At 42.5% G+C, this 24,682-nt stretch overlaps 1 protein-coding gene across 1 annotated transcript in view; it reads right to left on the bottom strand.

The window, feature by feature from the left end:
- The window catches only part of LOC106569476 (GTP-binding protein REM 2), a 39,565-nt gene extending 22,796 nt beyond the window's left edge, over positions 1-16,769 (bottom strand). The window contains exons 1-4 of the mRNA XM_014140858.2: positions 16,455-16,769; positions 14,572-14,887; positions 13,815-13,888; positions 3,842-4,019 (exon numbers count right to left, since the gene is read on the bottom strand). Of these exons, the coding sequence (XP_013996333.2) occupies positions 3,842-4,019; positions 13,815-13,888; positions 14,572-14,887; positions 16,455-16,466 (580 nt within the window). The 5' untranslated portion in view covers positions 16,467-16,769. The remainder of the gene's footprint in view (positions 1-3,841; positions 4,020-13,814; positions 13,889-14,571; positions 14,888-16,454) is intronic.
- Between the last annotated feature and the right edge of the window lie 7,913 nt (positions 16,770-24,682).

Here is a 24,682-nt window from a genome sequence, read left to right as displayed (position 1 = left end):
TTTTTCCCCTCTGTTTGCACGTGACATGCTGGTAGAAATGAGGTAACGTATGTAGGTTTTACTGCATTAAAGTCCGTGACCACTAGGAGCGGTGCTTCTGGATGAGCATTTTCTTGTTTGCTTATGGCCTTCTACAGCTCGTTGAGTGCAGTCTTAGTGCCAGCATCGGTTTGTGGTGATAAATAGACGGCTACGAATAATATAGATGAAAACTCTCTTGGTAGATAGTGTGGTCTACATCTTACCATGAGGTACTCTTCCTCAGGCGAGCAATACCTTCAGACTTCTTTAATATTAGACATCGCACACCAGCTGTTATTGACAAATAGACACACACACCCACCCGTCTTCTAACCAGACATAGCTGTTCTGTCCTTCCGATGCACGGAAAACCCAGCCAGCTCTATATTATCCATGTCGTCGTTCAGCCACGACTCGTGAAACATAAGATATTACAGTTTTTAATGTCCCGTTGGTAGAATAATCTCGAACGCGCGTGATTGCATTTTGGCCAATAGAACAGATGGTAGAGGCGGGATACCCACTCTCCGACGAATTGTCACAAGGCACCCCGATCTCCGCCCCCTGTATTTCCGTCTTTCCTTCACACGAATGATGGGGATTAGTGCCTGGTCTCGGGGTAGCAGTATATCCTTCGTGTCGGATTCATTAAAGAAAATATCTTCATCCAGTTCGAGGTGAGTTGTCGCTGTTATGATATCCAGAAGCTCTTTTCGGTCATAAGAGACGGAAGCAGCAGCATTATGTACAAAATAAACAAACAATGAGAAAAAATTTACAAAATAGCACAGTTGGTTAGGAGCCCGTAAAACGGTAGCCATCCCCTCCGGCACCATTATCCAAAGGTAGCCAACATCATTTCCCAGCCCTACAGAATGTTTGCTCTTAAACCCACTGGAAGCCATTTCATAGTAAGGGCTTATTTCAATCTGTATCTGTTACAGATTGTGCAATATACATTTAACCTCTCTTGGGTAGGGGGCATTATTTTGACGTCCGGATGTAAAGCATGCCCAAAGTAAACTGCCTGTTAATCAGGTCCAGAAGCTAGGATAGGCATATAATTAGATTTGGATAGAAAACACTCAAAAGTTTCTAAAACTGTTAAAATTATGTCTGTGAGTATAACAGAACTGATATGGCAGGCGAAACCCTAAGGACAAACCATCACAAAAAAAAAGATTTCAGCCTACCATTATTTTCAATGGCTTTCACTTTTATTATAAGGCCAAGTCCTCCCAGATTGCAGTTCCTAGGACTTCCACTAGATGTCAACAGTCTTTAGAAAGAGTTTCAGGCTGGTTTTTGGAAAAATTACCCAGAAATTGTAGTTTTTCTAGGTGGCTCCCATTTTGGCTGTAGTATTTCCAACCGCGTAGAAGAGTTCTTTGGTATTTTTCTCCGGTAAAGACAATAACGATTCTCCGTCTTAAATTTGATCGTTTATTTACGTATTAGGGTACCTAAGGTTTGATTATAAATGTTGTTTGACTTGTTTGGAAAAGTTTATTAGTAACGTTTGGGATTCATTTTGTATGCATTTTGATGGAGGGAAACTGGGTGGATTATTGACTGAAGCGCGCCAGCTAAACTGAGTTTTTATGGATATAAAGAAGGATATTATCAAACAAAAGGACCATTTGTGATGTAACTGGGACCTTTTGGAGTGCCAACAGAAAAAGATCATCAAAGGTAAGGCATTTTTTATATCGCTATTTCTGACTTTCTTGTTGCACCTGCCTGGTTGAAATATGTTTTTCATGTGTTTGTTTGCGGGGCGCTGTCCTCAGATAATCACATGGTTTGCTTTCGCCGTAAAGCCTTTTTGAAATCTGACACAGCGGCTGGATTAACAAGAAGTTAAGCTTTATTTTGATGTATTACACTTCTGATTTTATGAAAGTTAAATATTTATAGTACTGTCGTTTGAATTTCGCGCTCTGCAATTTCACCGGATGTTGGCCAGGTGAGATGCTACCATCCCACCTGCCCATAAGAAGTTAAAGGTCATTTAAGATTGAGCCAACATATTCAGCATTTACCGTGAATGTAGTCTCCACTAACACAGGAACATTACCTTTAAATAAAAATCACTCTGTAGCGCTGAACTTCCATAATACGGATTGAATAGAGCCTAACATCACCAAGCCAAAATGATACTTATGGGTTCTTGAGGTAACAATAACACAGTTCCATTTTTTCTCCCATAAGGAGATTGCAATTGAAAACATGTATCTTCCCATATTGCTCCTCAAAGCAGCCAGAAATAGATTTTTGGTGATCACAGATAAACAGTTTATCTGTGAAATACAGATATGGGAGATAAATGGCATAATACAGAGGCCCAGAATAGATTAACCATGACGATGGCCAGCATCCCAGAGTCACCTCTTCACTGTTGACGTTGAGACTGAGGATTTGTGAGGCGTCTGTTTCTCTAACTAGACACTTATGTACATGTCCTCTTGCTCAGTTGTGCACCGGGGCCTCCCACTCCTCTTTCTATTCTGGTTAGAGCCAGTTTGTGCTGTTCTGTGAAGGGAGTAGTACACAGCGTTGTACGAGATCTTCAGTTTCTTGGCAATTTCTCGCATGGAATAGCCTTCATTTCTCAGGACAAGAATAGACTGATGAGTTTCAGAAGAAAGGTATTTGTTTCTGGCCATTTTGAGCCTGTAATCGAACCCACAAATGCTGATGCTCCAGATACTCAATTAGTCTAAAGAAGGCCAGTTTTATTGCTTCTTTAATCAGAACAACAGTTTTCAGCTGTGCTAACATAATTGCAAAAGGGTTTTCTAATGATCAATTAGCCTTTCAAAATAATAAACTTGGATGAGCTAACAAAACGTGCCATTGGAACACAGGAGTGATGGTTGCTGATAATGGGCCTCTGTACGCCTATATAGTTAGTCCATTAAAAATCTGCCGTTTCCAGCTACAATAGTCATTTACAACATTAACAATGTCAACACTGTATTTCTGATCAATGTGATGTTATATTAAATGGACAAAAAAAAAAAAATCTTTCAAAAACAAGGACATTTCTAAGTGACCCCAAACGTTTGAACGATAGTGTAGTTTACTTAATAAAAACCTATAAAAAAATGTATTGTCATTTCGCTCCAGTTGAAGCCAAGGATACTCCTCACTCACTACTTTACCTCAGATGCCAACGAATGTCAGTGAATGACGAAGCCTTTAACCTGGAATTGAGTTATTCCGACTAAGTAGTGAGGCTGCCTTCATCGCAAAAATCTCCTAATGTGGTTGTTATCGGCTGTGTGTGCAGAGCAGGCAACTGTCTCGTGAGCCCTAAGCGGCAGCCAAAATGGAGCAGTTGCTATGGCTACTCACATGCAGAGATGATATCTGCAGAGCTGATTTCTGCGTGTAAAAATGAGCACGGGATGGAATAGGAGTGATTTTTATTGGGCGGGACAGGAAAATTCCGGCGTTATAGAACTGTTGCATGATCAAGACTGTACGGTAAAAAAATTGAATGGATTCTCACTCCTGTGCCAACCTCAACCATACTGTACTGAGACATTGCAGGTGTTATGATGAGATTGGTTGGGAAAAGGGGTGGGGGTTCTATTGTATCGACTGTAAGTATGCATTTTATACATTTGCATGCGATACTGTATTATATCTGTACACTGCACTGTAGGTGATTACATGAGAATGGTGGCACAAGGTGGAAAGGAGAGACCCTTAGATTGATTGACAGGAGGTACGTAAAAAATATATGCCTTGGGCACTCATGTGATAACAGTATGTATGTGTGTTAAAGTATATATAGCGAGGATGTCCTCCCTACCCTCTGTGCTGATCTCTCGACAACGGACAAGGTCACTCTTGTTGCCCACGAGGATGATGGGAGTGTGGGGCAGTGACTCCCTGAGGATGAGGCGGAGCTGTGCAGTGCGCTGGAAACTCCTCCTGTCAGTCACCGAGAACACCAGGACAACCACCTCACACTGCAGCGTGGACAGGTCCTGCATCACACACACACACACACACACACACACACACACACACACACACACACACACACACACACACACACACACACACACACACACACACACACACACACACACACACATTAATGACACTGATACACGCTTGTTCTCTTCTCAATAACCTACCTTTTGTTTATATAAACATATTTAGCATTTTTTTATGTTTTGTTGGATAGCGTAGAGACTGAGAGAAAGAAAGGTAAAGAGTGGGCTGGATTCAAACCCAGGCAAACATGTATATTGACCACCACACCACCCAGGCTACAACCTACCTTGTTTTAATGTATGTAACATAATGAACGCTTATATCAGAGGGAGGATTTAAGATGATTATTGTGCCAGTTCTTATCCCTCACCACCTGGCATAAAGCTTATTTTAATCCTACTTTACGTTCTCTGCTGCGTGGACTCACAGGGGCTTTGTCCTAAATCCAACACAACACATTGTGCCCTTGTGAACTTCCTGATTCAGTTTGAGGCTTCTGACCCTTTTAGTGGTGGCCACTGTGGTGAAACACAAGCACTGTTTCACTGGGCTTAAATGATGTCTCCCTCCCTCTAGTCCTGGCCTGTATAGTAAACTGTGGCTCTGGAGGACAGGCCTCTCTGATTCACTTACTCAGGCACACAGAAGGAGAAGAGCTGCCAGCCCCCTCTCTTAACCCACCATAGCCAGCCCTGTCTGCCTGTGTCTGCCTGTGTCTGTTTCGGTCTGTGTGCCCTACATCCACATGGATCTGAAGGTACATTTCAGCCCTCTGGAGAGACTCCGCCTGAAAAATTCCCAGCTCCTACAAGCCAAAGAGGATTGTACCCCACAGCAGGGAATCCATGGTCTCCGGAACCCACTCCATCTCTCTCCGGAGGAGGGAGGGGAGTTAGCGGCGCGTAAGTGAGCCTGGCCACCTGTCACCGTCTGGGCTTGGTGCAGGGGGAGGAGAGGGGAGGGATGAGAGACGGGAGGAGTGGAGGGGGATGAGAGGAGGGAGGAGATGGGGTAGTGGAGTGGGACTAGCAGGCTTTGTGGAGCAGGGAGAGACAGCCACTAATCTTTGTAAGCAGCCAAGAGAAACACGGCCACGTCGGAGAAGGATGGGCGGTGTCATGACAGAGAGCTCTCCAGGGTAACTGTGCCAAAAATAAAAGGGCTTTCCATCAGTGGGATGCTTGATAACTTAACACTGTGTTTGTCTTCTAGTCAGTCAGCTCCTCTTTGTTCTGTTCCACTCAGACCATCTGTCATGGTATACTGCCCTACACACACACACAAAACATTTTTTTTTTTTCAGCTTGCATACGTGTACTACACTCTCACATGCCCACACTAATGCACACATATACTCATAGTGAGCTTGTGAGAGTCCAGTAACTTAGTGTATGTCCCCATATAATCACCAAAGATTATTGATGCACCAGGGCCTCCTGAGTAAAAGCCATAAACAGAAACAACTGAAACCTGATGTTTTCACCATGAATCTCATTCAGGATAATGTGTAAATGCAATGCAGGAAAACGGTGAATATACATGACATTAGACATAATTTTGTCAAATATGTTTTGAAGTTAAAAGTATATATATATATATATATATATATATATATATATATATATATATATATATATATATATATATATATATATATATATAAAAAAAATTACAAAGAAAGCTGAATGATTTCCAATGCATTTCTAGACATACAGTTGACTTACATGCTTAGCCTCTCTGATGAAAGATTCCAAAAGAAAATTCAGTTCTTTCTCTTACTGTATATTAGTCTCTCCAAGACAGTCTGCATTCTCCTCCTGTGGTCCATTGTTCTTATTTTAAATGTGTGTAGTTCTGTTCTTGTCTATTAGTGTTCTGTATGATGTAATGTTTCATGTTTCATGTGGACCCCAGGAAGAGTAGCTGCTTCTTCAGCAATAGCTGAATGAACTACCAAATACTGTGTCCCATGTTAAACTCTGAACTCTGTAAAAACCACTCATATCTATTTGTTCTAAAGCCACTTCTTAACAAAAACAAGATGAGTTATGAGTTCAAAATAAAGCAGCTTACAGCCTGTACATGGAAAACAGTTCAGAAAGCACCCCTCATTACACCTATTCACACACACACACACACACACACACACACACACACACACACACACACACACACACACACACACACACACACACACACACACACACACACACCACGTCCAGCACCACAAGAGAATAAAGAGGTCAAGAGAATGATGAATGGAGCGGGAGAGGAGTGGAGACAGAGATAGATAGGCCCAGAGACCTTCCTCTGGCTGAGGAGTCACAATCTGATAATTGGACGTAGAGCTTAAGTGGTGTTGAGGGCTGAGTTGGTTTCTTGGGGTATCGAGGGGTCACACCCCTCCGGACAGACATTATAGAGGCCATCTGGCCAACTCTGGCTGCGGCCGTACACACACACCGCAGATATACACAACAATAGATACTGGCTCCTCTATTCAGACACACAACAATAAATACTGACCCCTTTTTTCATACACACACAACAATAGATACTGACCCCTCTATTCAGACACACACAACAATAGATACTGACCCCTCTGTTCAGACACACACAACAGTAGATACTGACCCCTCTGTTCAGACACACACAACAGTAGATACTGACCCCTCTGTTCAGACACACACAACAATAGATACTGACCCCTCTGTTCAGACACACACAACAATATATACTGACCCCTCTGTTCAGACACACACAACAGTAGATACTGACCCCTCTGTTCAGACACACACAACAATAGATACTGACCCCTCTGTTCAGACACACACAACAATAGATACTGACCCCTCTGTTCAGACACACAACAATATATACTGACCCCTCTGTTCAGACACACACAACAGTAGATACTGACCCCTCTGTTCAGACACACACAACAGTAGATACTGACCCCTCTGTTCAGACACACACAACAATAGATACTGACCCCTCTGTTCAGACACACACAACAATATATACTGACCCCTCTGTTCAGACACACACAACAGTAGATACTGACCCCTCTGTTCAGACACACACAACAATAGATACTGACCCCTCTGTTCAGACACACATAACAATATATACTGACCCCTCTGTTCAGACACACACAACAGTACATACTGACCCCTCTGTTCAGACACACACACAACAGTAGATACTGACCCCTCTGTTCAGACACACACACAACAGTAGATACTGACCCCTCTGTTCAGACACACACACAACAATATATACTGACCGCTCTGTTCAGACACACAACAACAATATTAACTGACCCCTCTGTTCAGGCACTGTCACGACTCCTACCGAAGGTGGCTCCCCTTCCTGTTCGGGTGGTGCTCGGCGGTCGTCGTCACCGGCCTACTAGATGCCACTGATTCCCTTTCCCCCCCCCCTTTCCGTTATTGTTTGCACCTGTTCTGTGTTGGGCTGATTTACTGGGCTATTTTAGCCAGTAGGCCTGCCTGCTCTGTGTGCGGGATTATTGCTCTGTATTTTTGGCTTGTGTTCACGCTATATGTGTTTAGGTGCTAGTGCGTGGTTTGCGCCGACCTTTTTCTGTCCCCTGTGTTTGGGGCACTTTGGTTTTGTGTGCGCTCAGTATCGCTGTTGGGGTGGCTTGTGTTTCACCATTGTGTTCATTAAAAGCCACTACCCTGTATTCTCTGCTTCCTGCGCTTGACTCCTCAGCCACTACGCCCAAGCCTTACAGGCACACACAACAGTAGATACTAAACCCTCTATTCAGACACACACAACAATATTAACTGACCCCTTTATTCAGACACACACAACAATAGATACTGACCCCTCGATTCAGACACACACAACAATAGATACTGACCCCTCGATTCAGACACACACAACAATAGATACTGACCCCTCTGTTCAGATACACACAACAATAGATTCTGACCCCTCGATTCAGACACACACAACAATAGATACTGACCCCTCTGTTCAGACACACACAACAATAGATTCTGACCCCTCTATTCAGACACACACAACAATAGATACTGACCCCTCTGTGCAGACAGACGCAACAATAGATACTAACCCCTCTATTCAGACACACACAACAGTAGATACTGACCCCTCTATTCAGACACACACAACACTGCTCTACATACAAACTCAGCAAAAAAAGAAACGTCCCTTTCTTAATTCGTAAAAATCGAAATAACTTCACAGATCTTCATTGTAAAGGGTTTAAACACTGTTTCCCAACAATTAATGAACATGCACCTGTGGAACGGTCGTTAAGACACTAACAGCTTACAGATGGTAGGCAATTGAGGTCACAGTTATGAAAACTTAGGACACTAATGAGGCCTTACTACTGACTCTGACCCAGACCTCCACACACCACCAGCGCATGACTTGGACATAAATAGGTGCCGGTACTCAATTTGGGTGCCGGTAATGTTTATATTTAGGTGCAGGAGCTCCACAATATTCTACAATAGGTGTTTTTCATTTTAGCCCTTGGGATCCATCCACACCGGCTCACCTTTAAAAAAAAAATGTTTTATTGTTGTCGATCACTTGTTTTCTTTGGTGAAAATAAATTAAACTAAAATTAAACTAAACGAGCTCCAGCAGTAGAAAATATGAGGTGCCGGTACTCGGCTCCGGTGAGCTCCTGCCCAAGTCAATCAGTGCACAGCACCAAATCACACACATCCTTGTCTCCTTACAAGATAGCTACCGTGTACTGGCCTACTTCGATTGGCCTCGGAGTGCTTCCAAGGTTTTCTACCATAAATGTTGCACTTTACAGTTGTCAAATAATTATAGACACTTGCAGCAGACAGACAGTGTATTTCGATAGGCTTGCCAGTGCAGTAATGAATGGCTCTACACTGAGATCCATTCGCTCACAGCTGGCTCATACCTCCAGCATCGAAAAAGCCTGGTGGTGCATACAGGTGTGGTCAGCCTGTTAATAGAGAGAGGAAGTGCTAGAGAACCAACCCACAACCATCAAACACATCCCACTGGCCCTGAAAGATGGTGGCTGATTGTCTGCATGAGTGATCTACACGGAGATGGCAAATAGTACAGTAGAGGACATCCAGGTCCTGGCCAAGCATGTGCCAGCTATTTTAGGAAGCTGGATGACTTATTTAAGCCTGACGTCAAGACTCCCAGTCCCAGGGCTAGCTGAAGAGAAGCTCGGAGCGCTGCTGTGTGTGTGTAGATTCTCTGAGCGCTTTGTGTGTGTGTGTGTATATTCTGAAATGTTATGTGATGATGTGGCTGTATGGCTGCTGATAGTGTAGGACTCGGTTGCTTTGACATGGAAGAAGGTACAACTAGCAACAGGTGTGAATCAGCTGGGAACCAAGGAACCACTCTAAAATCACAATCTAGTTTTTATAAATGTTTTATTATCCTAATAAAATACTCCAGATAATTGGTTGGGTTATGATGAGGCACATGCAGCTACAGTAAAACCAGTGGTTCCTACCGACAATGGGAGCCAGAAGCTTTGTAGCCCACTGCTTCTACAACTACATGATGTAATCCATGTTGGGGATTTGTTCAGTCCACTGGTCACCATGGTAACCTGGGGAGGGTGGAGCACAGATGGAATAGGGAACTAGCTAGAGTTAGGCAAAATCCTCTGGGGCCAGTGCACACTGCACGTATGCTACGCATACAAGTACGCACACACACCCACAATTCGTTGCAGTCCTGCTGCTGTCAGGGTCAATGTGGCATCAGCAGTGAAAGAAGGGTGTTGGTGGGTGTGTTTGAATGACTGTGTGTGTGTGTATGTGTATGTGTGTTGGGGCGAGCGGGAGCTGGTCCAGTCTGCTCTCTCTCCTTACTGCTGCTGGGCTGGAGCCGCTCCAAACCCCACTGGCCTGCTCATGTTGCCATGGCTTAACACCTGCACTTGTATAAACATGCAGAGAATAACACATGTAATTGACTTTCAGAGAGATTTAACTACACTAAAAAAGGGTCAGTTCTGAGTAAGAAAGGGAGCACACAAACGAGAGGGGCAAGAGAGAAGGAGAGAGAGAGGAGATGGATTTTAAGATGAAAACTGCATTGTTGGTTAAGGGCTTGTAAGTAAGCATTTCACTGTAAGGTCTACACCAGTTGTATTTGGCGCATGTGATAAATACAATTTGATTCGAAATTTTGTAGAAAAATCAGGGAAAAGATGGAGGGAGGAGAAAGAGACAGCTTTACTGAAAAAAGCAAGACCAGAGAGATAAAAAGAGGTGAAAGAAAGCTTGAAAGTTGATTCCCTTTTAGAGAAATGCCTTAAAATAGAGTTCCCCTGAGCGAGACGACACTACCGATGTAAAAAAAAACATTTTTCTTTAACGTTACAGCCTTATTATAAAATGGATTAAATTGTGTTTCCCCCCGTCATCAATCTACACACAATACCCCACAATGACAAAGCAAAAACAGGTTTTTAGATATTTCTGCAAATTGCTTGGCACACCTGTTTTTGGGGAGTTTCTCTCATTCTTCTCTGCAGATCCTCTCAAGCTCTGTCAGGTTGGATGGGGAGTGTCGCTGCACAGCTATTTTCAAGTCTCTCCAGAGACGTTCGATTGGGTTCAATTCCGGGCTCTGGCTGGGCCACTCAAGGACATTCAGAGACTTGTCCCGAAGCCACTCCTGCGTTGTCTTGGCTGTATGCTTAGGGTTGTTGTTCTGTTGGAAGGTGAGGTGCTGAGCACTCTGGAGCAAGTTTTCATCAAGGATCTCTCTGTACTTTGCTCTGTTCATCTTTCCCTCAATCCTGAATAGACTCCCAGTTCCTGCCACTGAAAAACATCCCCACAGTATGATGCTGCCACCACCAGGTTTCCTCCAGACGTGATGCTTGGCAATCAGGCCATAATTCAATCTTGGTTTTATCAGACCAGAGAATCTTGTTTCTCATGGTCAGAGTCCTTTAGGTGCCATTTGGCAACTCCAAGCGGGCTGTCATGTGCCTTTTACTGAGGAGTGGCTTCCGTCTGGCCACTCTACCATAAAGGCCTGATTGGTGGAGTGCTGCAGAGATGGTTGTCCTTCTGAAAGGTTCTCCTATCTCCACAGAGGAACTCTGGACCTCTGTCAGAGTGACCATCAGGTTCTTGATCACCTCCCTTAACCAAGGCCCTTTTCCCCCGATTTCTCAGTTTGGTCGGGCGGCCAGCTCTAGGAAGAGTCTTGGTGGTTCAAAACTTCTTCCATTTAAGAATGATGGAAGCCACTGTGTTCTTGGGGACTTTCAATGCTGCAGACATTTTTTGGTACCCTTCTCCAGATCTGTGTCTTGACATAATCCTGTCTCGGAGCTCTACGGACAATTCCTTCGACCTCATGGCTCGGTTTTTGTGAAGAGTGAAGAAGCAACTCCGGGATGCTGGCCTTCTAGGCAGAGTTCCTCTGTCCAGTGTCTGTGTTCTTTTGCCCATCTTAATCTTTTCATTTTATTGACCAGTCTGAGATATGGCTTTTTTTTTGCAACTCTGCCTAGAAGGCCAGCATCCCAGATTCGCCTCTTCACTGTTGATGTTGAAACTGGTGTTTTGCGGGTACTATTTAATGAAGCTGCCAGTTGAGGACTTGTGAGGCGTCTGTTTCTCAAACTAGACACTCTAATGTACTTGTCCTCTTGCTCAGTTGTGCACTGGGGCCTCCCACTCCTCTTTCTATTCTGGTTAGAGCCAGTTTGCGCTGTTCTGTGAAGGGAGTAGTACACAGCGTTGTACGAGATGTTCAGTTTCTTGGCAATTTCTCGCATGGAATAGCCTTCATTTCTCAGAACAAGAATAGACTGACGAGTTTCAGTAGAAAGGTCCTTGTTTCTGGCCATTTTGAGCTTGTAATCGAACCCACAAATGCTGATGCTCCAGATACTCAACTAGTCTAAAGAAGGACAGTTTTATTGCTTCTTTAATCAGAACAACATTTTTCAGCTGTGCTAACATAATTGCAAAGAGCTTTCTAATGATCAATTAGCCTTTTAAAAGGATAAACTTGGATTAGCTAACACAATGTGCTGTTGGAACACAGGAGTGATGGTTGCTGATAATGGGCCTCTGTGCGCCTATGTAGATATTCCGTTTAAAAAAATCTGCCGTTTCCAGTTACAATAGTCATTTACAACATTAACAATGTCTACTCTGTATTTCTGATTAATTTGATGTTATTTTAATGGACAAAAAAATGTGCTTTTCTTTCAAAAACTACGAAATATCGAAGTGACCCCAAACTTCTGAACGGTAGTGTACATTTGCTAAAATTGTCATTATGGGGTATTGTGTGTAGATGGATGAGGAAAAACATTAATTTAATTAATTTTAGAATAAGGCTGTAATGTAACAAATTCTGGAAAAAGTCAAGGGTCTGAATACTTTCTGAAGGTACTGTGCTGTATCTACCTCAATTACCTCATACCCCTAAACATTGGCTCGTTACTGGTACCCCGTGCATAGCCAAGTTATCGTTACTCATTGTGTATTTATTACACCTTTTATTATTTTTCTATTATTTCTCTTTTTTTCTCCCTGCATTGTTGGGAAGGGCCCGAAAGTAAGCATTTCACTGTCCGTCTACACCTGTTTTTGTCATGAAGCATGTCACAAACACTATTTTCTTTTATTGGATGCAGGATATTAATTTAAACCAGTTTGTTACAGCAGGAAAATCATTCTGCAACAGGAAATGGGAATTATTATGTGGATTATAATTCATGGACATTTTTGTATGGGTTGACACATTTTTCGTAAGGGAAAATCAAGTCTGACATTTCATAGTGGAAATTACAAAAACTTTTCTAGCCTTTTTATACCTCAAATACACTACACGTTTTAAATGTCCTGTATTTCAGGAAAGTTGTCCTGCAACAGGGTGATAAAATTAAGATCCTACATCTGTAGGTTTAAATAATTCAGATTTAGTAAACTAGGGAGTCCTCCTGGACATCTGGTATAAAGTCCATGTGTACACACTACAGCATTGAGTGTACCATCATCATAGAAGGCTATTACCTGGTTAATATTAGACTATTACCAAGTGTACTTTATCATAATGAAATCCTCAGTGCCCCCCCAAATATTTGAATAGGACAAAACAATCTCATTCTAAAATCATTCAAAATCCCTTCCAAATTCTGCCAAAAAAGAGAGGACTGTACGCATTCAGCCTATTTATCAAAACATCTAATGAAGCAAATCATCTGCATTACCACCCTCCAAATATTTGTACTCAGACAGAAATTGGAGCAAATCACATGAATGTGAAAGCAATTTCAAGTTATCTAAGTAAGAGCTAAAAAAGGCTAAAAGTAAAATAATCTGTGGCTGCCACTGTCTCCGGGTGGCTTATCTATTCAAAATGTAGTGGCATGAACAGGAATGCAATCAGTGTCATAAAGGCAAAGTGAATTACATTCAGAGAGAAAGAGAGAGAGACCAAGACAAGACAGACAGTACAGAGAGAAGTAGTTGAACATATAGGCAGTAGTAGAATGACAGTGTAGAGCAGTGGTGTCAAACTCATTCCATGAAGGGCTGAATGTCTGCTGGTTTTTGTTATTTTCATTCAATTTGGGTCCAATTAAGGCCTAGACAACCAGGTGAGGGGAGTTTGTAACTAATCAGTGACCTTAGTTGATCAATCAAGTACAAGGGAGGAACGAAAACCCGCAGACACTTATCCCCCCGTGGAATGAGTTTTGACACCTGTGGTGTAGAGAATGCCTTAAATACCTGTTTCCAGTTGTCATAAATGATGACTGAACTCTCCTCATCGTCAACTGACACTGTGCGCTCGTAGCCTTCTCCTGTAACCAAACATGACACATGAACATACACAACAATGCTTCCACATAAAGTGATACACAAACACATCATAACACACACTCACAAATGGTTTGAGGTGGATATGCAAGAAAACATTCAGCCTATTGATTAAAGTTAACCGAGGCCTATGTCTGGTATTACACAATGATAGGCTGAGGAGTTGGAAGCACACACAGATATGGGACAAGGTTAAGGTAGCCTACAGTACGGTGGCCCACATAGAGCATTAAGGTTCCAGAAATAGCTATGTTGCAAATACCTTGACTTGCCAGGAACCATAATGAATACTTTGTGGTCTGACTCTTCATGACATGTCTCTGGCAGCACCTCTTACAGAGCAGTGTGCCCATCACTCTGCTGGAGCATTGATTGGTTGAGTGATTGGCCCAAGACTGCTGTTATTATCACCCTGACCTTTCAGACAGCCTAGTGACACAGAGTGCTTTTTTGGTCTATCTTGTAATTTCTCTGCCTTTAGAGTGCACTCAGAAAATGGGAAAAGTATCTCTCAACCTCACGAATCAGAATGATGTTGGTGTTTTGTGGCGGCTGACATAACGCTATTGACATAAAGTAGATACCACGTGCACACTGCACACACACCCACTACAATCCACACACGCACGCACACACACAAATATACACACACATTGAAGAACTTTACCACAGGCTGTTTCAGAGTCCACCGACAGAGATCTGTCTGACAGTCCAGCTAGGGACAGAGCCAGCGATGATTTTCCAACCCCATTCTGCCCAAGTAGTACGATCCTTATAGCACTCCCATGATACCCCTCCACCGCCTGACCAAATGATTCATCCTGGCAAAGAGTGTCACTGATTGGCAGTGTGGATGGTTCGTCAATCCCTGCTATACAATCACGGTCCTCTGATACGGCCTCCTCCCGCCTCAGCTGGTGCTTGATTGGTAGAGGTGTGCTTCCTCTTCTCAGAGGGGGAGCGGTGGTAAGAAACATACTGTACTGAGAGAGACAAAAAAATAGGTAGTGAGTACACGCCCCAAAGGACATGACCCTTATGAGCATGGAGCTGAGTGAATGTTCTTGCAGGAGAAGAAGAGTTACATTTGACACAAATAGTTGACACAGTAGGCCTACTACTATGGAAGCAAAGGCTGCGTTTAGACACTAATTGGTCTTCTGACCAATCAGATCCGCTCCATGGCTTTCGTGGAGTGAAATGTAACGATGCTTAGTGGGGGGCGGGTGTTGATGTGTTCAGAGGGTCCCTGGTTCAAGCCCAGGTTGGGGATGGAAGCAAGACTGTTACAATGGGACTCTGGGATGCATTAGCAGAAAATAGGTCCAGAACATAAATGTCCATGAGCCCTCCTCCTGCATGTCACACACAAAAGCAGATAGACATGTCTACAGTAAGCTATGGGCTCTATGCACGCAAAACGTAAACACATACACCTTCGTATAGGCCTACATAAACCTTTGTGTGTGTGTGCATATGCAAACACGCACAACACACACACACACACACACACACACACACACACACACACACACACACACACACACACACACACACACACACACAGTATAGAGACTTCAGTGTTCTCTGGTTTCAACAACTAAAGCCATCAGTTTGTGTTCCTGGGAGCATTCAGTGTGTGTACTGCAGCAGATCAGTCAGATGACCGCCATCAATATTAATACAGAAATTCATCTAGCTGGAGCACTCACCCTGGGAGCCAGCAAACAGCCAGCACAGAGCCAGGAGCAGGTGTACCTGTGGCTGAGCTCCACTCAGTGACACACAGGGATAGAGTGTATTGCTGGACTCAGACACAGTACCAATAAGAGTAATTGAAAGGGTGCAATTAATTAATCACGGTCTTTGTTGTCAAGGAGATGCAGGAGAGCAATAAAGACAGACACAGAGAAGGATCGACTGACAGGTGAGAAACTAGGTCAAACCGTAACACAGACAACATTGGGCAATAACAAAATACTACAGTACAATACTGTAGGCCTACAGGCAATGCTTTGTTGCTATACTTCTGTTTGCTCATGTTATTACCACTGTAGAACATACATTGCTCTGGCTGCTAGGCTACTGTTGGTGGTGTTGCCACTATAGTGTAATTATTAGACCCACTATTATTTCGCCCACTGATGATGACATTTTAGTTTCGAATTCAACATGTCGAGTAATTATACAGTAAAAACATCATAATAATGATCCTAATTTATGATAGAAGAGAGATGAGCCTGCTTTTTAAACAAATACTAATTGATGTGTCTGCACCTTTCGGGAAGACAACAGACAACTCGGATTGAGAGTGTGAGTTGTGCGCGTAAACATAGTGACAGCTTTGTCAGCGTGCACGTGCTACTAGAATTCCACATATCGCGAAGCTCCCAAGCCAGCTCGTAGTCTTTCCGCTGAAGACGTTATGTAGCATACATCGCACCAGTATGTAGCTTAAAGATGTAATTTGTTATAGTCTACTGAACTCAAAGAAAACGTTTGGCACATAAAAACAGTGAGGTCAGTGCTGACATTTTTTTGTCACCTTACCTGGTCAGTCATCGTGTTAAATTCTTCCTCTATTTTTCATAAATAAAGTCCCTAACTGCGACCACAATCCATGTCAAGTCATTTGCGTTCGGGAAGTATGGATGAGAGAGCACAAAATAACCGCACCAAATATCAATTAACATTGCGAAACCATTCTCCGGCTGGTAATTCCTCCCGAAGCCCCTTGGTCTCGATGTGTAGGTATTGATCGAAGAAGAGTGCAGAGCATATGAATAGGTAGCCTGGTCTACACCTGCGTCTGGGAGTATTATGAATAAGCGGCCCTTCTTGTGCACAGAAAAAAACGTTAGCACGCCCCCTTCTCATCCCCTCTTGTCCCAACGCCCAAGAATGCCCTTAGTGTATACCTGAGCTACACAGCTCATCTCTCTCTCTCCCACTCTCTTTCTCTCTTGCTCTCTTTCAATTCAAGGGCTTTATTGGCAAGGGAAACATATGTTAACATTGCCAAAACAGTGAAGTAGATAATAAACAAAAGTGAACTAAACAATAAAAATGAACAGTGAATATTACGGTCACGGAAGTTGAAAAATAATAAAGACATTTAAATGTAATATGTCTATATTCAGTGTTGTAATGATGTGCAAATAGTAAAAGTACAAAAGGGAAAATAAATAAACAAATATGGGTTGTATTTACAATGGTGTTCGTTCTTCACTTGTTGCCCTTTTCTTGTGGCAACAGGTTACACATATTGCTGCTGTGATGGCACACTGTGGTATTTCACCCAATAGATATGGGAGTTTATCAAAATTGGGTTTGTTTTCGAATTCTTTGTGGACCTGTATAATCTGAGGGAAATATGTGTCTCTAATATGGTCATACATTTGGCAGGAGGTTAGGAAGTGCAGCTCAGGTTCCACCTCATTTTGTGGGCAGTGTGCACATAGCCTGTCTTCTCTTGAGAGCCAGGTCTGCCTACGGTGGCCTTTCTCAATAGCAAGGCTATGCTCACTGAGTCTGTACATGGTCAAAGCTTTCCCTAAGTTTGGGTCAGTCACAGTGTTTGTGTTTGTGAACAGAGCCCCAGGACCAGCTTGCTTAGGGGACTCTTCTCCAGGGTCATCTCTCTGTAGGTGATGGCTTTGTTATGGAAGGTTTGGGAATCGCTTCCTTTAAGTTGGTTGTAGAATTTAACGGCTATTTTCTGGATTTGGATAATTAGCGGGTATCGGTCTAATTCTGCTCTGCATGCATTATTTGGTGTTTTACGTTGTACACAGAGTATATTTTTGCATAATTCTGCATGCAGAGTCTCAATTTGGTGTTTGCCCTATTTTGTGAATTCTTGGTTGGTGAGCAGACCCCAAACCTCACAACCATGAAGGGCAATAGGTTCTATAACTGATAAGAGAATTATCTAATAAAGGTAAATGAATCAATAAACCATGATGAATTATTAGTCATACAGCATGGTTAATGAATAATCAATGTAATGATCAATGTAGGGATCGATTGGTCTGATTAGTTCCGGAAAGTCCAGGAACCACTGGAGAGGGAAATAAATGTGTGTATGCAATTAGTATAGAGAGCTAGAGAAGCAGATGGTCAAGGGAGTAAAACTTCAGAGAGTTCCTAACCTTGAAGGAAAGGAACAGGCTGAGCCAGAAGGTGATAAACAGTGTGAGAAGTTTATGGGGGTTGCAGGTCACCAACAGATTGTGTGTAAATGTATGTGCGTAAGTAAGCAAGAACTATATAATGACTGTTTTGTTATCCTGACGCCAGAACGTTCTCTGAATAAAGCTACAGAAACCTTTTGCAGAAAGCTGAGTCCTTGCCTAATTATTTTAACCCATTGTCTTACAAACCTTGGGCATTAGTCAAGGTGAATTGATTATTGATTATTATCATCAAGATATATCATTCCTTTAACAATAACTGATTCAAGTATTTTTTGCCAGATCCTAATTGGTATGTCAAATTTTATGTTCCTTTTGATGGCATAGAAGGCCCTTGCCTTGTCTTTCAGATCGTTGACAACTTTGTGGAAGTTACCTGTGGAGTGGTGCTGATGGTGCTGATGGTGGTGCTGATGTTTAGGCCGAGGTCTGTATAGTTTTTTGTGTGCTCTAGGGCTACGGTGTCTAGATGGAATTTGTATTTGTGGTCCTGGCAACTGGACCTTTTTTGGAACAGGCATTTCCTCTGGGAGCTACCATGAGTCTGCAGGTCTCAGCCAAGGTTAGGTTACTCATCACATGAACAACTGTTTACTGAACCACCTCCAACACACTCACTACACCCCAGGGATAATTAACAAGAGCCCCAGTTACTCCTTGTGGTTAATTGTTACACACTTATGGGTCTGATAAAGCAATCTCCTGTGTCTGTCTATCTCTTTGTCTGTCTGGGCCCAAGCCTCAACAGCAGTGGCAGCTAGAGCGGGGCAGCATGTTATGGTTCAGAGTGACTGATGCAGCCTGAATGGGGACTGAATGAGGACTGAAATAACAAAACCGTTTGAAATAGAAACCTTGGATTTTCTGCAGTTAAAAAAAAAAAAGTTTATTCATTACGAAATTATGAAAAATATAAATAACATTCCACCCATGAGGCCACTAGAGGGCGATTTGGTCATTTGACTGCAGGAAGTACTGAAGTCCCATCAGTACATCAGAACGAGCATTGTGTGTGTGTGTGTGTGTGTGTGTGTGTGTGTGTGTGTGTGTGTGTGTGTGTGTGTGTGTGTGTGAATCACAGTGCAGGCAGTTCACTGAGATAACTGCACTCATTAACAGCAAGCTCAGCCTGACAAAATGCTTCCTGCTCCTCATGTTAATAGGTTGATTGATTAACAATAGTGTGCAGGATCTTTCCGGCTGAAATAGGTTAGAGGGGTCAAGTGGCAAATAGGGCAGATTTCTGTTTTTCTCAGAGTGCGTTTTCAGACTAGTCATTGAACATTTGGATGTAAGTGTTCCATGTCATTGCGTTGTTAGATTACAGTGGGTTTTGAACGTGCTCTCTCAAACTGAATGAGTGCAACTAACACACACACACACACACACACACACACACACACACACACACACACACACACACACACACACACACACACACACACACACACACACACACACACACACACACACACACACACACACACACACACACACACACACACACACACACACACACACACACACACACACGCACTCAGCCTGATGCAAAACAACTGATTACATAATCAATCTCGGGCTCAAGTGATTCCCACCATGCCAATGAATTTTAAATACCACTTTTGCTGTCTCTAAATATGAATTGCCTCGCATTCAAATCCAATTAGCCTACTTTAGAGAGTCTGCTTGTCAAACCATGCCATTTTAAAAACATGGGATGCCCTTTGTGCTCTTTGCTATAATATTACAGAGTCAGACCCAAGTATGTAGATTTGATTGGTCATTCCTTGTTAAAATGACATCTCCCTCTATTCATCAATGTGCTCCTATTGTCCCTGTCCAAGTTATTTTGTCCAACCTCCAGATAAAAACAAGCAATTCTCTATTAACAATTATAAGTCAAGGAACGTCTTTCTGCAAGGTTACACGGCTGTTGAAGGAGATTATGCCGACTGAAGGCCTAACAAATAGCCTATATGACCAGCCAGGTCACTCGAGATCCAAGGTGACATTCGACATTCGTCCACATCCCCAGGATGTCGGGAGATGCCTTCAAAACCGGTCACTCGAGGTAACAGTGAGCGCTATTATCATGAGGTAGGCTTGCTAGGGCGTTGTGGACAAGGATGGCGGATGGGGGTAAACCGCAAGCTTGTTCAATCCCAGCGCTAGGCACTCATGTTAGATTTTTTTTACCCTACCCCAAACATTAACCCTTAATCAGTGGTGGAAAAGGTACCCAATTGTCATAGTTGAGTAAAAGTATAGATATCTTAATAGAAAGTTACTCAAGTAAAAGTGAAAGTCACCCAGTAAAATACTACTTGAGTAAAAGTCTAAAAGTATTTGGTTTTAAATATACTTAAGTATCAAAAGTAAATGTAATTGATAAAATATTCCTAAGTATCAAAAGTAGAAGTAAAAGTATAAAGAATTTTAAATTCCTTATATTAATCAAAGCAGACGGCACCATTTCCTTGTTTAAAAAATGTACAGATAGCCAGGTGCACACTCCAACACTCAAACAATATTTACAAAAGATGCATTTGTGTTTTGTGAGTCTGCCAGATCAGAAGCAGTAGGGATGACCACATGTTCTTTTGATAAGTGCGTGAATTTCACAATTTTCCTGTCCTGCTTAGCATTCAAAATGTAACAAGTACTTTTGGTTGTCAGGAAAAATGTATGGAGTAAAAAGTACAATATTTTCTATTGGAATGTGGTGAAGTAAAATTAAAAGTTGTCAAAAATATAAATAGTAAAGTAAAGTACAGATACCCCAAAAAACTACTTTAGGACTTTAAAGTATTTTTACTTAAGTACTTTACACCACTGACCTTAATCATTTGGAATCTACATTTGATGTTTAAACCCCCCATGACAAACGTTGAATAAAGAAGTCAAACTGTGTCTTCCCTGTAGCTCAGTTGGCAGAGCATGGTTTTAGCAACGCATGGTGTTTGCAACACCAGGGTTGTGGGTTTGATTCCCACGGGGGGCCAGCACAGAAAAGAAAATGTATGAAATGTATGCATTCACTACTGTAAGTCGCTCTGGATAAGAGTGTCTGCTAAATGAATAAAATGTAAAAAAAAAAAGTGTCAAACCATGAGATATTGTTGATATGACATGCTGTGTGTTGTCAAGTCATTTTCCCTTGCAGGCTTTGACAAGGTTGTACATCTGATGTGCAAGAAGGCCCTTCCCTTGTAGTTTAGAATTCAGTTCATTCATGAAATGATTGCCTCGCCTGGTTCACCAACTACTTCTCTGATAGAGCTCAGTGTGTCAAATCGGAGGGCCTGTTGTCTGGACCTCTGGCAGTCTCTATGGGGGTGCCACAGGGTTCAATTCTCGGGCTGACTCTCTTCTCTGTATACATCAATGATGTCGCTGCTGGTGATTCTTTGATCCACCTCTACGCAGACGACCCCATTCTGTATACCCCTGGCCCTTCTTTGGACACTGTGTTAACTAACCTCCAGACGAGCTTCAATGACATACAACTCTCCTTCCGTGGCCTCCAACTGCTCTTAAATGCAAGTAAAACTAAATGCATGCTCTTCAACCGATCGCTGCCCGCACCTGCCCGCCCGTCCAGCATCAATACTCTGGACGGTTCTGACTTAGAATATGTGGACAACTACAAATACCTAGGTGTCTGGCTAGACTGTAAACTCTCCTTCCAGACTCACATTAATCATCTCCAATCCAAAATTAAATCTAGAATCGGCTTCCTATTTCGCAAACAAAGAATCCTTCACTCATGCTGCCAAACACCCTCGTAAAACTGACCATCCTACCGATCCTCGACTTCGGCGATGTCATTTACAGAATAGCCTCCAACACTCTACTCAACAAATTGGATGCAGTCTATCACAGTGCCATCCGTTTTGTCACCAAAGCCCCACATAGTACCCACCACTGCGACCTGTATGCTCTTGTTGGCTGGCTCTCGCTTCATACTCGTCGCCAAACCCACTGGCTCCAGGTCATCTACAAGTCTCTGCTAGGTAAAGCCCCGCCTTATCTCAGCTCACTGGTCACCATAGCAGCACCCACCCGTAGCACGCGCTCCAGCAGGTATATCTCACTGGTCACCCCCAAAGCCAATTCTTCCTTTGGCCGCCTCTCCTTCCAGTTCTCTGCTGCCAATGACTGGAACAAACTGTAAAAATCACTGAAGCTGGAGACTCTTACCTCCCTCACTAGCTTTAAGCACCAGCTGTCAGAGCAGCTCTCAGGTCACTGCACCTGTACATAGCTCATCTGTAAATAGCCCATCCAATCTACCTCATCCACATACTGTATTTATTTATTTATCTTGCTCCTTTGCACCCCAGTATCTTTACTTGCACATTCATCTTCTGCACATTCTACCATACCAGTGTTTAATTGCTATATTGTAATTACTTCACCACCACGGCCTATTTATTGCCTTACCTTCTTTGTCCTACCTCATTTGCACGTACTGTATATAGACTTTTTCTACTGTATTCTTGATTGTATGTTTGTTTATTTAATGTGTAACTCTGTGTTGTTGTATGTGTCGAACTGCTTTGCTTTATCTTGGCCAGGTTGCAGTTGTAAATGAGAACTTGTTCTCAACTAGCCTACCTGGTTAAATAAAGGTCAAATTTAAAATTAAAAAAAGGGTCATGATGTCCACGGGGGGAAGGCAAAATCAGCCAACCATTCTTTATCTTACAGTTCAGGGAAATCCACATATTTTCCTTTCATTTGCAAAAACTTAGCAATCTCCGACTTCAGGGCCCACCCCCTTTTAAGCACCTTCCCCAAACAGCCATCTCACGTTTGTGTGGTATGCATGACCCGACTCGGTCTCTTCCAACAGTGAGACAAACTGCCTGTGGTTAACAGATTTAGCTCTTATGAAGTTTATCACTTTAGTGACTGTATCCACAACATGGTTCATTTTCAGAACACATTTACAGAGCATCTCTTGAATGCACCCATCAGTGGTCACACTGGATAACTTTTCAAAACTCAGTATCAGCTTTGCCACACAGTTATTAACCTCCTCCAATAAATCTTTCCCTGTGGTTGTGCTCTTCATTGACTGCACTGAAGCAAGCTCCTCTGTAATTTCAAAGTCTGGGGTTATGCCTCGTAAGAATATCAACAACTGTGCCGTGTCACTGCTCTCATTCAGGGCCAAGGAGAAATAGGTGAAATCCTTTAACTTGTCTTTCAACTGTTCGTCTTGACAGGGAACATTTTCAAACAGCTCTTCCTTGTCGGGGAAAGTATTGCTGCAGAGTCAATTAAACATTATTTAATGAATTTTCCCTCAGCGAATGGCTTGATATGTTTAGCAATTTTGTGTGACAGTACATAGCTAGCTCTCGCAATTCTGTTGTTCGCTGAATGCAGTTTTGTGAAAAGTCCCTGCTGGTTTTGCAACTGAGAAAGAAACTCTTTCGATGCACTTGCCCTCTGCTCAGAAGACATATTCCTATATTTCTCTGCATGCTTCATCTGGAAGTGTCGGAACAAGTTGTAGACTTTCAAGACAGCGATGCTTTCTTTGCACACTAAGCACACAGCTTTCCCTGATACCTGAATGAAGACATATTTCGATGTCCACTCTTGCTGGAACACCCTGCATTCATTGTCTACTTTGTTAGCTTTGAAAAACTTAGCTTTGACATTTTTTTGGCACAATTTCTAGCTAGCTACTATTTGTAACTGTGACGTGTGTCAGCCTGTCAGTCATTGTCTGTCCTCGTACAGTTGTGATTTATACGTGCCTTCAAAATAAATGTCCCACAAGCGGTGGGAGTTAAATCATTACACAAAGGCGAGTATTCATTGGGCTTTTAATTTGAATAACAAATATGTTTTTCAAAACTTAACTATCGCAAATTCTTTATGTGATCTGAGCATGATTCCACGGGCCATATTGAGTCAGGTCGCAGGCTGCATGCAGCCCCCGGGGCCGACCTTACACTAAAAGGACATTGTCAGATTTTCACAATTTCACAGTATTATTCCAATCTCAGTGTGTAAATATATATAAAACACAGAAAAAATACGTTTTTGACTGCACTGGGCCTTTAAGATTATGCACAGCACGCAATTAAGGCCCAGTTAGATGAAGGATCAATGGTATGTCCACTTATATCAGTATTCTTCATGATTGTTAGTATTATTGGTTTGGGAGGCTTGGTTTGTTTATAATACTAACTGTGTTGTTCAATGATGGCATAAATGGTTCTCACCTGTCAGTCATGTTGTTGTCTTCTCTGTGAGAGAAACAATAACAATATATTTCATGCCCTTCTGCCTTCAATACTGTAATTTCATTCCACACACACACTTTACCACTTGATCAGCCCTCTGAATTACGCTCTCTTCATTTTTTTCATCCTCCCCCTCTCTCTGCCAGGCCCCCCACTAAGTCTCTCCTCCCTGTGTGAGGAGTCTGAGTTGCTAAGTGACAATTGCAACGTGATTGGAAATCTAAGATTCTAAGCCTCTGCTTTTATGACACATCACATTTATGATGCTTTAACTCTTCTGTTTAAAGTGTCTCAAACACACACACACTGACATATGTAGGCT

Source organism: Salmo salar, chromosome ssa14 (genome assembly GCF_905237065.1).
Source record: "Salmo salar chromosome ssa14, Ssal_v3.1, whole genome shotgun sequence".
Lineage (NCBI taxonomy): Eukaryota > Metazoa > Chordata > Actinopteri > Salmoniformes > Salmonidae > Salmo > Salmo salar.
This window is presented reverse-complemented; position numbering and strand designations above follow the sequence as displayed.